Source organism: Zonotrichia leucophrys, chromosome 24 (assembly GCF_028769735.1).
Source record: "Zonotrichia leucophrys gambelii isolate GWCS_2022_RI chromosome 24, RI_Zleu_2.0, whole genome shotgun sequence".
NCBI classification, from domain to species: Eukaryota; Metazoa; Chordata; class Aves; order Passeriformes; family Passerellidae; genus Zonotrichia; species Zonotrichia leucophrys.
Genome location: NC_088193.1, coordinates 3,475,815 through 3,494,021, shown reverse-complemented (window position 1 = coordinate 3,494,021; position 18,207 = coordinate 3,475,815). Strand labels below are relative to the sequence as shown.

The 18,207-nt window shown below is 38.7% G+C and overlaps 1 protein-coding gene across 1 annotated transcript in view; it reads right to left on the bottom strand.

The window, feature by feature from the left end:
- Window positions 1-1,951: 1,951 nt before the first annotated feature.
- Window positions 1,952-18,207, bottom strand: part of CRTAM (cytotoxic and regulatory T cell molecule) — a 28,062-nt gene continuing 11,806 nt past the window's right edge. The window contains 7 exon segments of the mRNA XM_064732153.1: window positions 1,952-2,145; window positions 2,769-2,852; window positions 6,043-6,219; window positions 7,092-7,501; window positions 8,153-8,297; window positions 11,590-11,760; window positions 15,722-15,853. Coding sequence (XP_064588223.1) covers window positions 1,952-2,145; window positions 2,769-2,852; window positions 6,043-6,219; window positions 7,092-7,501; window positions 8,153-8,297; window positions 11,590-11,760; window positions 15,722-15,853 — 1,313 coding nt within the window.

Genomic DNA, 18,207 nt, shown 5'->3' with positions numbered 1-18,207 from the left:
GGAGTCCCAGCTCTCCTGCTGCCCCATTTGGGCAGCCCCATGGGGAACATCCCCTTCACAGAACCATCAAATCATCGAATAATTTGGACCGATTTCTGTTGTTTTTTTAATTTTTAACCCTTTATCCATCATGCCGCTTCCCAGCTTGGTTAAACCCAGCTGCAAGTCCAGGTTTGGGGTCCCATGGAGAAAAGAGAAAAGTCACAGTGGGTTTGTAGCACCTGTGGTCACAGAGGAGGTGACAAAATCAACCATAAATATCCTAATTTTGGTCTGGATGTCCTGCCAGGGCACTGAGGGTGATGAGCTGATGGTGCAAGTTCCTGACATTTCTGAAGGTTCCAGAAGACCCAGGCCTGGTTTGCAGGAACACCTGAGGTGCTGAGTTGTTGGTGGCAGAGGTTCCTGACATGTTCTGAAGGTCCCAGGTGACCCAGGCCTGGTTTCCTGGTTTGGAGTCCCACGGAGAAAAATAAAGTCACAGTGGGTTTGTAGCACCTTTGGTTCACAGAGGAAGTGACAAAATCAATCACAAATATCCTAATTTGGGTCTGGATGTCCTGCCAGGGCGCTGAGGGTGATGAGCTGTTCAAGGTAGAGGTTCATGACATTTTCTGAAGGTCCCAGGTGACTCAGGCCTGGTTTCCTGGTTTGGGGTCCCAGGGAGAAAAATAAAGTCACAGTGGGTTTGTAGCACCTGTGGTCACAGAGGAGGTGACAAAATCAATCATAAATATCCTAATTTGGGCCTGGATTGCTAATTGCTGCTGGGGGTGCTGAGCTGTTCATGGCAGAGGTTCCTGAGATGTTCTGAAGGTTCCAGAAGACCCAGGCCTGGTTTGCAGGAACACCTGAGGTGCTGAGCTGTTGGTGGCAGAGGTTCCTGACATGTTCTGAAGGTCCCAGGTGACCCAGGCCCGGTTTCCTGGTTTGGAGTCCCAGGGAGAAAAATAAAGTCACAGCGGGTTTGTAGCACCTGTGGTCACAGAGGAGGTGACAAAATCAACCATAAATATCCTAATTTGGGTCTGGATGTCCTCTCAGGGCACTGAGGGTGATGAGCTGATGGTGGCAGAGGTTCCTGACATGTTCTGAAGGTCCCAGAAGACCCAGGCCTGGTTTGCAGGAACACCTGAGGTGCTGAGCTGTTGGTGGCAGAGGTTCCTGCAATGCTCTGAAGGTCCCAGGTGTCTCAGACCAGGTTTCCTGAGGTGCTGAGTTGTTGGTGGCAGAGGTTTGTGAAATGTTCTGAAGGTCCCAGGTGACCCAGGCCTGGTTTCCTGGTTTGGAGTCCCAGGGAGAAAAATAAAGTCACAGCGGGTTTGTAGCACCTGTGGTCACAGAGGAAGTGACAAAATCAATCATAAATATCCTAATTTGGGTCTGGATGTCCTCTCAGGGTGCTGAGGGTGCTGAGCTGTTCATGGCAGAGGTTCCTGACATGTTCTGAAGGTTCCAGAAGACCCAGGCCAGGTTTGCAGGAACACCTGAGGTGCTGAGCTGTTGGTGGCAGAGGTTCCTGACATGTTCTGAAGGTCCCAGGTGTCTCAGACCAGGTTTCCTGAGGTGCTGAGCTGTTCATGGCAGAGGTTCCTGATGTGTCCTGAACACTCCAGGTGACTCAGGCCCAGTTTCCTGGTTTGGAGTCCCACGGAGAAAAATAAAGTCACAGTGAGTTTGTAGCACCTGTGGTCACAGAGGAGGTGACAAAATCAACCATAAATATCCTAATTTGGGCCTGAATGTCCTGCCAGGGCGCTGAGGGTGATGAGCTGTTCAAGGTAGAGGTTCCTGACATGTTCTGAAGGTCCCAGGTGACCCAGGCCAGGTCTCCAGGACAAAAGCACCCCCAGGTGGCTTTGGGATGGAGCTCCCTGTCCCTCCTGCTCCTTCAAACCAAAATCCCTGAAAACTTTAATATAAATATCAGGAAATTGCAGTTTCCTGCACATTACACGTCTGTCTCCCTTCCGCACGTGAATATTTCCTCATTTATTGCCGTGCTTTTGTCACCTGGGTTCTTCTCTGGCCTTTCTGGATTTTTCTCTGGGGTTTCCAGGTTCTTCTCTGGGGTTTCCAGATTCTTCTCTGGGGTTTCCACATGTTCTTCTGTTATATATTGCATGTTGGATTTGGGATTTCCAGCTAAAACACAACATGTATTTATTATTTATTATCTATTATCTATTATCTATTATCTATTATTTATTATTTATTATTTATTATTTAATATTTATTATTTATTATCTAGTATTTGGTATTAATAAATAGAATTAATAATAATAATAATTATAATATATTTATTTATTTGGTTGGTTGTTTATTTATTTATTTGATATCTAGTATTTAGTATTAATGGCTCCCACCTGCTCTGGCCACAGTCAGCAGCAATTAAATAAGCCAAGAAATATTTATTATAATTAAATAAATAAGCATTATTTATTATCATTAGCTATTGTAATATTAATTGAATATGATAATTATGATAACATTTATAACATTATTATGGTAATTATTTATTATAATTAAACAAATCATAATACAACATTATAACTACTATAATGTTGTAAACAACATTATAATTAAACAAATTATAATACAACAAGAATTATTTGTCATAATTAAATATTATAACATTAATTGAATATTAAAATATTATACAATTTAAAATATTATGATAATTTGTATTATAAATAAATAAAACAAGAATTAGTTGTTATTGAAAACAAGAACAAATTTACAAGAATATGGTAATTAAAGATTTTTACCTTGTCCGTTCTTCTCATGGCCTGGACTCTCTTCGTTAGATCTGGATTTATAACTCTCCAGTGTTTGCTCTGAAACATCATTTTCTGTGGAAAAAAACCCCCAAAAATATTTTAAATAATTAAATTATTTAAATTTCATTAAATGAAATAAAAAAATTAAACCATTTAGAAATAGAAATGAATTTTAAAACAATTAAATCATTAAAACCGCATGCATTTTAATTAGGAGAATGAGATTTTTTTTTTCCATTATTCCTTCTCACCCTTTGCCTTGAGCATAAAAATTCTGAGAGAAGAGTTAGAAAATGGAGATGTTTCACCCTGACAGAGACCATCATTACCTCACAAAAAAAATCCTGAGAGAAGAGTCATAAATTGAGAAATTATCAGCTTGACAGAGATCACCATCATCCCATAAAAATCCTGAGAGAAGAGTTAGAAATTGGGGATTTATCAGCCTGAGAAAAATCACCATCATCTCACAAAAATTGTGAGAGAGGAGTCCCAAAATGGGATCTCATCACCCTGAGAGAGATCATCATCATCTCCCAAAAATCCTGAGAGAAGAGTCAGAAAATGGGGATTTATCAGTCTGAGAGAGATCACCATCATCTCATACACCGTTATCTCCCAAAAATCCTGAGAGAAGAGTTAGAAAATGGGGATTCATCAGTCTGAGAGAGATCACCATCATCTCCCAAAAATCCTGAGAGAAGAGTTAGAAAATGGGGATTTATCAGCCTGAGAGAGATCACCATCACCTCATACACCATCATCTCCCAAAAATCCTGAGAGAAGAGTTAAAAAATGGGGATTTTCTAAGCCTGACAGAGATCACCATCACCTCACAAAAAAAAAATCCTGAGAGAACAGTCATAAATTGAGAAATTATCAGCTTGACAGAGATCACCATCATCCCATAAAAATTCTGAGAGAAGAGTTAGAAATTGGGGATTTATCAGCCTGACAGAGATCACCATCATCTCACAAAAATTGTGAGAGAGGAGTCACAAGATGGGAATTTTATCAGCTTGACAGAGATCACCATCATCTCCCAAAAATCCTGACAGAAGAGTTAGAAAATGGGGATTTATCAGCCTGAGAAAGATCACCATCATCTCCCAAAAATCCTGATAGAAGAGTCCCAAAATGGGATCTCATCAGCCTGAGAGAGATCATCATCATCTCATAAAAATCCTGAGAGAAGAGTTAGAAAATGGGGATTTATCAGCCTGAGAGAGATCACCATCATCTCATAAAAATCCTGAGAGAAAAGTTAGAAATTGGGGATTTCTCAGTCTGACAGAGATCACCATCACCTCACAAAAAAAAATGCTGAGAGAAGAGTCATAAATTGAGAAATTATCAGCTTGACAGAGATCACCATCATCTCATCCAGCGTCATCTCCTAAAAATCCAGAGAGTTGCAAAATGGGGATCTCATCATCCTGACAGAGATCACCATCGTATCACAAAAATAATGAGAGAAAAATCATAATTTGGGGATTTTATCAGTCTGAGAGAGGTCACCACCATCTCATACACCGTTATCTCCCAAAAATCCTGAGAGAAGAGTTAGAAAATGGAGATGTTTCACCCTGACAGAGATCACCATCACCTCACAAAAAAAATCCTGAGAGAAGAGTCATAAATTGAGAATTTATCAGCTTGACAGAGATCACCATCATCTCCCAAAAATCCTGAGAGAAGAATCCCAAAACGGGATCTCATCAGCCTGAGAGAGACCATCATCATCTCATAAAAATCCTGAGAGAAAAGTCATAAATTGAGAAATTACAGCTTGACAGAGATCACCATCATCTCATCCAGCATCATCTCCTAAAAATCCTGAGAGTTGCAAAATGGGGATCTCATCATCCTGATAGAGATCACCATCGTATCACAAAAATAATGAGAGAAGAGTTAGAAATTGGAGATTTCTCAGTCTGAGAGAGATCACCATCATCTCATAAAAATCCTGAGAGAAAAGTCATAAATTGAGAAATTATCAGCTTGACAGAGATCACCAATATCTCACAAAAATTCTGAGAGAAGAGTTAGAAAATGGGGATTTTCTAAGCCTGACAGAGATCACCATCACCTCACAAAAAAAATCCTGAGAGAAGAGTCATAAATTGAGAAATTATCAGCTTGACAGAGATCACCATCATCTCATCCAGCATCATCTCCTAAAAATCCTGAGAGTTGCAAAATGGGGATCTCATCATCCTGACAGAGATCACCATCGTATCACAAAAGTCCTGAGAGAAAAATCATAATTTGGGGATTTTATCAGTCTGAGAGAGGTCACCACCATCTCAGACACCCTCATCTCCCAAAAATCCTGAGAGAAGAGTTAGAAAATGGAGATGTTTCAGCCTGACAGAGATCACCATCACCCCACAAAAAAAATCCTGAGAGAAGAGTTAGAAATTGGGGATTTATCAGCCTGAGAAAGATCACCATCATCTCCCAAAAATTCTGAGAGAGGAGTTAGAAAATGGGGATTTTCTAAGCCTGAGAGAGACCATCATCATCTCATCCAGCATCTTCTCCTAAAAATCCTGAGAGTCGCAAAATGGGGATCTCATCATCCTGACAGAGATCACCACCATCTCCCAAAAATCCTGAGAGAAGAGTTAGAAAATGGGGATTCATCAGCCTGAGAGAGATCACCATCATCTCATAAAAATCCTGAGAGAAAAGTTAGAAAATGGGGATTTATCAGCCTGAGAGAGATCACCATCACCTCATACACCCTCATCTCCCAAAAATCCTGAGAGAAGAGTTAGAAATTGGGGATTTCTCAGTCTGAGAGAGATCGCCATCATCTCCCAAAAATTCTGAGAGAAGAATCATAATTTGGGGGTTTTATCAGCCTGAGAGAGATCACCATCACCTCATACACCATTATCTCTCAAAAATCCTGAGAGAAGAGTTAGAAAATGGAGATGTTTCAGCCTGACAGAGATCACCATCACCTCACAAAAAAAATCCTGAGAGAAGAGTCATAAAATGAGGATTTCTCAGCCTGACGGAGATCACCATTATCTCACAAAAATCCCGAGGGAAGAGTTAGAAATTGAGGATTTATCAGTCTGAGAGAGATCACCAGCATCTCATAAAAATCCTGAGAGAAGAGTTAGAAAATGGGGATTTATCAGCCTGACAGAGATCACCATCATCTTATACACCCTCATCTCCCAAAAACCCTGAGAGAAGAGTCAGAAAATGGGGATTTCTCACTCTTGAGCCCCCAGCTCCTGTTCCTCACCTCTCTTCCACGCCCCGTGCGCTTTCTTCAGCTTCACCATGAAGAGCAGCACGATGATGAGCAGCACCAGGAGCAGAGCAGCCACCAGCACGGGCAGCAGGAGATTCTTCTCCTTCCTCAGGAGCCCCTTGGATTCGGGATTTTGCTCTGTAACGGAGGTTTGTGCTGGTAAATGTGCTGGGAATTCAAACAGGAATTGTTCACCCCAATGACGCATTCCTGAAAAATCAAATTTCCTTCCTGCAGGGGAAATCTGATTGGAGCAAGGAGATTTTTGCAGTTATGTATTCTTTTTACTTTTATATATTTCGTTTAAAATATGTTATTTATTTATATTATTTATATATAAAATGAAATATTTATATGTTTCCTTTTATATCTATTTCCTTTTCCTTTCCTTTAGTTATGTCTGCTTTTTCCTTTCCAAAACCTTCCAGTGATCCTTTTCATCCCTTCCACTGGTTGCTAGCACAAATTGATTTTTCCAGCTGTGCTCCCCAGAATTTCCTCCCTGCTACCCCATTCCATTCTTTAAAATTTTCTAAAATCTTCCTCTTTTGCTACTGCTTGAATTCCTCTCTTTCTGCAGGAACGAGCACACAGCCTCGAGCTGCACCAAGGGAAATACAGGCAGGAGATTGGGAAAAGTTTTTTACAGAAAGGGTGATAAAGTTTTTACAGAAAGGTGATAAAGTTTTTACAGAAAGGGTGATGAATTCTGGAATGTTCTGCCCAGGGAGGTGGTGCAGTCGCCATCCCTGGGTGTGTTTAACAAAGCCTGGATGTGGCACTGGGTTTAGTTGAGGGGTTGGGGCTGGGTTGGACTCGATGATCTTTAGGATTTCCTTCAAATTTGTGATTCTGTGATTCTGTAAATTCTGTGATTTTGTGAATTCCGTGAAGAATTGTTGCACAGTGCCACCTAGTGCAGCCCATCAGAGCATCCCAGCCCAGCTCCCACCCTGCTCCTGCCCTTTTTCCTCCGAGGAGGGGAATTTTGGCAGGGAAAAAGAAGGAACAAGCAGGAAATGCTGTGCCCTGTGTCCCACACCGCTGTGGGATGTGGGATGGAACGCTGTGCCCGGCAGCACCTCTGTCATTGCCATTTCAGGTTGGAGAAATTCAGGTTTGGCTGAGACCAAACTCACCGAGCAGCGAGACATCCGTGAGGTTTGGCTGGGCCGGAACTGCTGCAATCCCTGGGGATGCGGAGGGGATGGAAACTTCTGGATCTTTTGGGGATGCAGAAGGGCTGGAAAGTTCTGGATTCTCTGGGGATGCAGAAGGGCTGGAAAGTTCTGGATGATTTGGAGATGCAGAAGGACTGGAGAGTTCTGGATTCTCTGGGGATGCAGAAGGATTGGAAAGTTCTGGATCTTTTGGAGATGCAGAAGGGATGGAAAATTCTGGGTTCTCTGGGGATGCAGAAGGGCTGGAAACTCCTGGATCTTTTGGGGATACAAAAGGGCTGGAAAGTTCTGCATCTTTTGGAGATGCAGAAGGGCTGGAGAGTTCTGGATCTTTTGGGGATGCAGAAGGGCTGGAAAGTTCTGGATTCTCTGGGGATGCAGAAGGGTTGGAAATTCCTGGATCATTTGGAGATGCAGAGGGGATGGAAACTTTCGGATCTTTTGGGGATGCAGAAGGGCTGGAGAGTTCTGGATCTTTTGGGGATGCAGAAGGGCTGGAAAATTTTTGATTCCTTGGGGATGCAGAGGGGGTGGAAGTTTCCGAATTCTCTGGGGATGCAGAAGGGCTGGAAACTTCTGGATCTTTTGGAGATGCAGAAGGGCTGGAAAGTTCTGGATGATTTGGAGATGCAGAAGGGCTGGAGAGTTCTGGATCTTTTGGAGATGCAGAAGGGCTGGAAAATTTTTGATTCCTTGGGGATGCAGAGGGGGTGGAAGTTTCTGGATTCTCTGGGGATGCAGAAGGGTTGGAAATTCCTGGATCATTTGGAGATGCAGAGGGGATGGAAACTTTTGGATCTTTTGGGGATGCAGAAGGGTTGGAAAATTCTGGATTCTCTGGGGATACAGAGGGGCTGGAAACTCCTGGATCATTTGGGGATGCAGAGGGGCTGCTGGAAAATTCTGTATTCTCTAGGGATGCAGAAGGGCTGGAAACTCCTGGTTCTTTTGGGGATGCAGATGGGTTGGTACCTGCTGGATTCTCTGGAGAACTGGGAACTGCTGGATTCTCTGATGAGCTGGGAACTCCTGCATCCTCTGAAGGTCGGGTTGCCTGTTTGCAGCCTGAAGAAACCCACCAAAAATAATGACAAAAATCAGAAGAGGCTTTGCCACCGAGCAGATCCTTGAAAAACCATCCTGCCCTGCTCCGTGCTCTGCATCGTTTGAGTTTTCTACCCTGCTCTGGATTTTTATTGGGTTTTCTGCCCTGCTCCATGCTCTGTATTATTTGGATTTTCTGTCTTCATACTCTGGATTGTTTATTGGGTTTTCTGCCTTTCTCCATGCTCTGTATTATTTGGTTTTCCTGCCCTGCTCCATGCCTTGCATTGTTTGGGTTTTCTGCCCTGCTCCATACTCTGGATTTTTTTGATTTTCTGCCCTGCTCCATTCTCTGTATTGTTTCTTGAGTTTTCTGCCCTGCTCCACGCTCTGGATTTTTTATTGGGTTTTCTGCCCTGCATTATTTTGGTTTTCTGTCCTGCTCCATGCCCTGAATTGTTTGGATTTTCTGCCTTGTTCCATTCTCTGTATTGTTTATTTGGTTTTCTGGCTGATCAAGGGTCTCACTTCCAGTCCCACCCTCACCTTTCCTGCCCTCAGAATATTTTCCCTGCCCTTTCCTGCCCTTGCTGCTCTGAAATGAGGAATAAATGAAACACTTGGCTGTGGGGAGCTTGGGCAGGATCTGCTGCTCAGCTGTGGCACCAATGAACAACCCCAAACCCATTTTTTTTTACCCCAAGTTCCTAATTTTATTTAAAGACACATTTCTGTGTGTGTCTTTATCATTTTCACCAGCTCAGGGCAGGAAATGGGAGAGCAGAGCTGCAGTACCGGAGCTGGGAAGGTTCTGGAAGGGCAAAGATGCCACCAGTGTCTGTGTCCCTGATTCCTCATTTTTTGCCCCCAATTCCTCATTTCATTTAAAGACACATTTCGCTGTGTGTCTTTATCATTTTCACCAGCTCAGAGCAGTGAAATCAGAGAGACAGAGCTGCAGTACCCGAGCTGGGAAGGTTCTGGAAGGGCAAAGATGCCACCAGTCCCTGTGCCCCCGATTCCTCATTTTTTGCCCCAGATTCCTCATTTCATTTAAAGACACACTTCTGTGTGTATCTGTATCATTTTCACCAGCTCAGGGCAGGAAATGGGAGAGCAGAGCTGCAGTACCGGAGCTGGGAAGGTTCTGGAAGGGCAAGGATGCCACCAGTCCCTGTGTCCCTGATTCCTCATTTTTTGCCCCAGATTCCTCATTTTATTTAAAGACACATTTCTGTGTGTGTCTTTATCATTTTCACCAGCTCAGGGCAGGAAATGGGAGAGCAGAGCTGCAGTACCGGAGCTGGGAAGGTTCTGGAAGGGCAAGGATGCCACCAGTCCCTGTGCCCCCAATTCCTCATTTTTTGCCCCCAGATTCCTCATTTTAAAGCACACCCCACACTTGTGGGTATCTGTATCATTTTCACCAGCTCAGGGCAGTGAATTGGAGAGGCAGAGCTGCAGTACCCACGCTGGGAAGGTTCTGGAAGGTGAAGGATGCCAGCAGTCCCTGTGTCCCCAATTCCTCATTTTTTGCCCCCAATTCCTCATTTTAAAGCCCACCCAGCACTTCTGGTGTATCTATATAATTTTCACCAGCTCAGGGCAGGAAATCGGAGAGCAGAGCTGCGGTACCGGAGCTGGGAAGGTTCTGGAAGGTGAAGGATGCCAGCAGTCTCTGTGCCCCCAATTCCTCATTTTTTGCCCCAGATTCCTCATTTTAAAGCACACCCCACACTTGTGGGTATCTGTATCATTTTCACCAGCTCAGGGCACTGAATCAGGGAGCAGAGCTGCAGTACCCGAGCTGGGAAGGTTCTGGAAGGTGAAAGATGCCACCAGTCCCTGTGTCCCCGATTCCTCATTTTTTGCCCCCCAGATTCCTCATTTTTTGCCCCAGATTCTTCATTTAAAGACACACTTCTGTGGGTATCTGTATCATTTTTAGCAGCTCAGGGCAGGAAATCAGAGAGCAGAGCTGCAGTACCTGAGCTGGGAAGGTTCTGGAAGGGCAAGGATGCCACCAGTCCCTGTGTCCCCAATTCCTCATTTTTTGCCCCTAATTCCTCATTTTAAAGCACCCCGTCACTTCTGCGTGTCTGTATTTTTTTTCACCAGCTCAGTGCACTGAATCAGAGCGCAGAGCTGCAGTACCGGAGCTGGGAAGGTTCTGGAAGGGCAAAGATGCCACCAGTCCCTGTGTCCCTGATTCCTCATTTTTTGCCCCCAATTCCTCATTTTTTGCCCCAGATTCCTCATTTTAAAGCACCCCCTCACTTCTGGTGTATCAGGAACATTTTTACCGGCTCAGGGCTGGAAATCAGAGAGCAGAGCTGCAGTACCGGAGCTGGGAAGGTTCTGGAAGGGGAAAGATGCCACCAGTCCCTGTGCCCCCAATTCCTCATTTTTTGCCCCTAATTCCTCATTTTAAAGCCCACCCAGCACTTCTGGTGTATCTATATAATTTTTACCAGCTCAGGGCAGGAAATCAGAGAGCAGAGCTGTAGTACCGGAGCTGGGAAGGTTCTGGAAGGGCAAGGATGCCACCAGTCTCTGTGCCCCCAATTCCTCATTTTTTGCCCCCAATTCCTCACTTCTGCGTGTCTGTATTTTTTTTCACCGCCTCAGGGCAGTGAAATCAGAGGGCAGAGCTGCAGTACCCAAGCTGGGAAGGTTCTGGAAGGTGAAAGATGCCAGCAGTCCCTGTGTCCCTGATTCCTCATTTTTTGCCCCCAATTCCTCATTTTAAAGCACACCCCACACTTGTGGGTATCTGTATCATTTTCACCAGCTCAGGGCAGTGAATGGGAGAGGCAGAGCTGCAGTACCGGAGCTGGGAAGGTTCTGGAAGGGCAAAGATGCCACCAGTCTCTGTGCCCCCAATTCCTCATTTTTTGCCCCAGATTCCTCATTTTAAAGCCCACCCCTCACTTCTGGGTGTCTGTATTTTTTTCACCAGCTCAGGGCAGTGAATTGGAGAGGCAGAGCTGCAATACTGGAGCTGGGAAGGTTCTGGAAGGTGAAGGATGCCACCAGTCTCTGTGCCCCCAATTCCTCATTTTTTGCCCCAGATTCCTCATTTCATTTAAAGACACACTTCTGTGTGTATCTGGGACATTTTCACCAGCTCAGGGCAGGAAATCAGAGAGCAGAGCTGCAGTACCGGAGCTGGGAAGGCTCCGGAAGGGCAAGGATGCCAGCAGTCTCTGTGCCCCTGATTCCTCATTTTTTGCCCCCAATTCCTCACTTCTGGGTGTCTGTATTTTTTTTCACCAGCTCAGGGCAGTGAAATCAGAGGGCAGAGCTGCAGTACCTGCCCTGGGAAGGTTCCGGAAGGACAGGGATGCCAGCAGGGCCCGTGTGCCCAGCGCAGGGTGCCGGATGGCACAGGTGGCCGTCCCTGCGGGGCTGTAGCTCAGGAGCCTCAGGGAGCTCCGGCTGCTCCATCGGCTCCCGTCGGCCCCCAGCTGGTGCCTGGTGTCGCCTGCAGGCAAGCGGGGAGAAAAAAAATAAAAAAAAATAAAAATAAATTAAATTAAATTAAATTAAATTAAATTAAATTAAATTAAAATAAAATAAAATAAAATAAAATAAAATAAAATAAAATAAAATAAAATAAAATAAAATAAAATAAAACAAAAGGAATAGAATTGAATGGAATACAATAGAATTGAATGGAACACAATAGAATAGAATAGAATGGAATAGAATAGAATAGAATAGAATAGAATAGAATAGAATAGAATAGAAAAATAAAGTAAAATAAAATAATAAAAAAGAATAAACTAAAGTAAAAAAAAGAAAAAAATAAAATAGAATAAAATGAAGTAAATAATAAAAAAATAAAATAAAGTAATAAAAAGGAAAAAATAAAATAAAAACAAAATAAAAATAGAATTTAAAAAAATTAAATAGAATAAAATAAAAAAAATTTTAAAAGAATAAAATAAAATAAAATAAAATAAAATAAAATAAAATAAAATAAAATAAAATAAAACAAATGGAATAGAATTGAATGGAATGCAATAGAATTGAATGGAATACAATAGAAGAGAATAGAAAAATAAAATAAAAAAGAATAAAATAAAGGAAAAAATAGAATAAAATAAAGTAAAATAAAATAATAAAAAAATCAAATAAAGTAATAAAAAGGAAAAAATAACATAAAAATAAAATAAAAGTAAAATTAAAAAAATTAATAGAATAAAATAAAATAAAATAAAATAAAATAAAATAAAATAAAATAAAATAAAATAAAATAAAATAAAATAAAATAAAATAAGATAAAACAAATGGAATAGAATTGAATGGAATACAATAGAATTGAATGGAATACAATAGAATATAGAATAGAAAAGAAAAATAAAATAAAAAAGAATAAAATAAAATAAAAAAAAAAAAAAAAAATAGAATAGAATAGAATAGAATAATAAAGTAAAATTAAATAATAAAAAATAGTAAATAAAGTAAAAAATAAAAATAAAATAAATAAAATAGAATAAAATAAAGTAAAATAAAATAATAATAAAATAAAATCAAGTAATAAAAAGGAATAAAATAAAATAAAATAAAATAAAATAAAATAAAACAAAATAAAATAAAATAAAAGGAATAGAATTGAATGGAATACAATAGAATTGAATGGAATACAATAGAATAGAATAGAAAAGAAAAATAAAGTAAAATAAAATAGAATAAAATGAAGTAAAATCAAATAATAAAAGAATAAAATAAAGTAATGAAAAGGAAAAAAAAAAATAAAAACAAAATAAAAATAAAATTTAAAAAAATAAAATAAAATAAAATAAAAGAAATTTTAGAAGAATAAAATAAAATAAAATAAAATAAAATAAAATAAAATAAAATAAAATAAAATATAACAAATGGAATAGAATTGAATGGAATACAATAGAATTGAATGGAATACAATAGAATATAGAATAGAAAAGAAAAATAAAATAAAAAAGAATAAAATAAAATAAAATAAAAATAAAAAAATAGAATAGAATAGAATAGAATAGAATAGAATAATAAAGTAAAATTAAATAATAAAAATAATAAAATAAAGTAAAATAAAATAATAATAAAATAAAATAAAGTAATAAAAAGGAAAAAAATAAAATATAAAATAAAATAAAATAAAATAAAATAAAATAAAATAAAATAAAAAAAATAAAATAAAATAATTTCTATCACCCTGAAATCCTGCTCTCCTACAGCACAGCTTTGACTCTTCCCCTTTCCCAGCTGCTGGAATTTACACACAGGATTCCTTGCTTTGCCACAAGGAATTAGGGGGAGTCTGCTGGGATTCCCACTCCTCCAGGTAATGCTGATGATATCAAAAATAAAATTGTATTTAATGTAACCAGAGATGTGTTTGAACAGCCGGGGTGGAGGGGAAGTATTTCAGATATTTGCCTGAAGGACACAAATATTAAAAATATTTCTGTTTATAACGCAGAGCTTCTGATGCTCCCTGTGCTCTTTTACCCCGAAATAAAGCAATTCCCAATAAAAATAAAAATGGAATAAAAATAAAATAAAATAATCCCAATAAAAATAAAATGAACTTTGGCAGCAGCTCAGCAATCACAGCTGCCCTGCCCTGCTGTTGGCAGTAATTAACATTTATTAGCTATTTTCTGATTAGTGTCAATATTTGCAGCAAGTGATTAAAGCTGGGGATGGGAGGGGGAGGAAGCAGAGTCACTCCAAGCCTTCAAAAAATGGAGAAAAAAACCACAAAAATTGGAGAAATAGTGAATTAAAGCAATGAATTTTTTGATTTCAAACAATTAAATTTGTGTTTCTCATCTTTTAATGTGAAAGTGGCTTCTCTGAAGGGCAGCCCAGGATGAACCGTGGCAGCTCTGAGGGAATTTCCTGGGGATGGGAAGTTTCATGCTGAAATTCCAGGATTTGGGGTTTTATCCCAGTGGAATTTAATGCTGAAATTCCAGGATTTGGGGTTTTATCCCCATGGAATTTAATGCTGAAATTTTGTTTTATCCCAGTGCAATTCAGTGCTGAAATTCCAGGATTTTGGGTTTTATCCCTGTGGAATTTAATGCTGAAATTCCAGGATTTTGGGTTTAATTTATCCCAGTAGAATTTCATGCTGAAATTCCAGGATTTGGGGTTTTATCCCAGTGGAATTTAATGCTGAAATTCCAGGATTTGGGGTTTGTTTTATCCCTGTGGAATTCAATGCTGAAATCCCAGGATTTTGGGATTTATCCCAGTGCAATTCTGTGCTGAAATTCCAGGGGGTTTGGCTTTGTTTTATCCCAGTGGAATTTTGTGCTGAAATTCCAGAATTTTGGCTTTGTTTTATCCCAGTGCAATTCAGTGCTGAAATTCCAGGATTTTGGGTTTTATCCCTGTGGAATTTAATGCTGAAATTCCAGGATTTTGGGTTTTATCCCAGTGCAATTCAATGCTGAAATTCCAGGATTTTGGGTTTGTTTTATCCCAGTGGAATTCAGTGCCGAAATTCCAGGGGTTTGTGTTTGTTTTACCCTGGTGGAACCCAGTGCTGAAATTCCAGGATTTTGGGATTTATCCCTGCGGAATTTCGTGCAGAAATTCCAGGATTTTGGGTTCAATTTATCCCAGTGGAATTTCGTGCAGAAATTCCAGGATTTTGGGTTCAATTTATCCCAGTAGAATTTCATGCTGAAATTCCAGGATTTTGGCTTTGTTTTATCCCAGTGTAATTCAATGCTGAAATTCCAGGGGTTTTGGGTTTATTTTATCCCAGTAGAATTTCATGCTGAAATTCCAGGATTTGGGGTTTTATCCCAGTGGAATTTAATGCTGAAATTCCAGAATTTTGGGTTTGTTTTATCCCAGTGGAATTCAATGCTGAAATTCCAGGATTTTGGGTTTTATCCCAGTGCAATCCACTGCTGAAATTCCAGGATTTTGGGATTTATCCCTGCGGAATTTCGTGCAGAAATTCCAGGATTTTGGGTTCAATTTATCCCAGTAGAATTTCATGCTGAAATTCCAGGATTTTGGGTTCAGTTTATCCCAGTACAATTCAGTGCTGAAATTCCAGGATTTTGGGTTCAATTTATCCCAGTGGAATCCAGTGCTGAAATTCCAGGGGTTTATGTTTGTTTTACCCTGGTGGAACCCAGTGCTGAAATTCCAGGATTTTGGGTTTTATCCCTGTGGAACCCAGTGCTGAAATTCCAGGATTTTGGGTTTTATCCCTGTGGAGTTTCGTGCAGAAATTCCAGGATTTTGCCTTTACTTCATCCCAGTGGAATTTCATGCTGACTGTTCCCCACAGACCCAGCCGATATTCCCCCCTCCAGCACCTTTAACCACCCCAAAACCGACAAAAATCCCAATTTTCGTGCTCAAAATATATAATTAAACTCTTAATATATATATATATATATGAATTAACTCAAAATATATAATTAAACTCTCACCTGGGAGCTCAATCCCGTTGTCCAAGAGCCAGGAAATTTGGGGCTGGGGTCTGGCCCCGTGAGTCCGACAGGAGAGTTTGATGCCCCTTTCCTCATCCTGGGAGATTTCCAGCACTGGCTGGGAAGGAGGAACTGAAAAAAATGAGATTTATCAGCAGTTTAAGGGAATTTTCTACTCCTTTTGATCAGCGTTATTTCTTTTTTTCATCAGCGTTATTTCTTTTTTTCATCAGCATTATTTCTTTTTTTTTTCCAGGATTATTTCTTTTTTTCCCAGCATTATTTCATGATTTCTTCTTTTTTTAATCAGCATTATTGGAGGGTGTTGCAGGCCCCCCAAGCTGGGTTATAATTAGCATGGATTCCATGATCCAGAAGAAATGAAGGCTACTTTATAATTAGAAATAATTAATATTAAATTATGAATCATGATGGAATGATTAGAAATAATTTGTTATCGCAGTTCTTGTAGAAACAATGGAAATCCTAAGAAATTATGATTAGAAATCTACAGTTCTTCCAGAAAAAAATTGAAAAGAGATTTAGATTAGATTTTATTTTTGGAAATTTACAGTTCTTAGAGAAACAATTAAAACCTAAGATTTTAATATCAGAAATCTGTAGTTCTTATAGAAACAATGGAAAACCTACGATTTTATTATTAGAAATTTACAGTTCTTATAGAAACAATGGTGGACCCAAGATTTTATTGTTAGAAATCTACATTTCTTAGAGAAACAATGAAAAGATAAGATTTTATAATTAGAAATCTACAGTTCTTATAGAAAACCTAAGACTTTACTATTAGAAATTTACAATTAGAAGCAATTAAAACCTAAGATTTTACCATTAGAAATCTACAGGTTTTGTAGAAACAATGGTGGACCTAAGATTTTATTACTGGAAATTTACAGTTCTTATAGAAACAATGAAAACCTAAGAATTTATTATTAGAAATCTACAGTTCTTATAGAAAACCTAAGAATTTATAATTAGAAATCTACAGTTCTTAGAGCAACAATTGAAAATCTAATATTTTATTGTTAGAAATCTACAGTTTTTATAGAAACAATTAAAACCTAAGATTGTATAAATAATGGTTACAGAGAGATAATAATTGTTTGAATTTTTAAAATTCTTTGAATTGTTTGAATTCTTTGAATTTTAGAGAACCATATCTATAAACAATGGTTACAGAAAGAGAGATAATAATTATTTGAATTCTTTGAATTCTCTGAATTTTAGAGAACCATATTTATAAACAGTGGTCACAGAAAGAGAGATTGCTTGAATAATAATAATAATAATAATAATTGCTTGAATTCTTTGAATTGCTTGAATCCTTTGAATTCTAGAGAACCATATCTATAAATAATGGTTGCAAAAAGAGAGATAAGAATTCTTTGAATTGTTTGAATTCTCTGAATTTTAGAGAACCATATCTAAATTGTTTATCTTCTATAAACAATGGTTCTCTTTCTGTAACCATTGTTTATCTTTTATAAACAACGGTTACAGAAAGACAGATAATAATGGTTTGAATTCTTTGAATTCTCTGAATTTTAGAGAACCATATCTAAATTGTTTATCTTCTATAAACAATGGTTCTCTTTCTGTAACCATTGTTTATCTTCTATAAACAACGGTTACAGAAAGAGAGATAATAAATGCTTGAATTTTTAGAATTCTTTGAATTGCTTGAATTCTTTGAATTCTAGAGAACCATATCTATAAATAACGGTTACAGAAAGAGAGATAATAATTGTTTGAATTCTTTGAATTTTAGAGAACCATATCTATAAACAATGGTTACAGAAAGAGAGATAATAATTGTTTGAATTGTTTGAATTCTAGAGAACCATATCTCTAAAAAATGGTCACAGAAAGAGAGATAAGAATTGTTTAAATTGTTTGAATTGTTTGAATTTTGGAGAACCATATCTATAAGAAATGGTTACAGAAAGAGAGATAATAATTGCTTGAATTCTTTGAATTGCTTGAACCCTTTGAATTCTAGAGAACCATATTTATAAATAATGGTCACAAAGAGAGATAATAATTGTTTGAATTCTTTGAATTCTCTGAATTTTAGAGAACCATATCTAAATTGTTTATCTTCTATAAACAATGGTTCTCTTTCTGTAACCATTGTTTATCTTCTATAAACAACGGTTACAGAAAGAGAGATAATAATGGTTTGAATTCTTTGAATTGTTTGAATTTTAGAGAACCATATCTATAAACAACGGTTACAGAAAGAGAGATAATAAATGCTTGAATTCTTTGAATTACTTGAATTTCTTGAATTCTTTGAATTCTAGAGAACCATATCTATAAACAACGGTTACAGAAAGAGAGATAAGAATGGTTTGAATTCTTTTCCTTTAAGTTTCCCACAGCTTCCCAGGATTTTTCTGCTGCCACAGGAGGGGACTGACAAAAGCAAAATGGAAAAATTGACGTGAAAATTGAGGTGTGGATTGGAG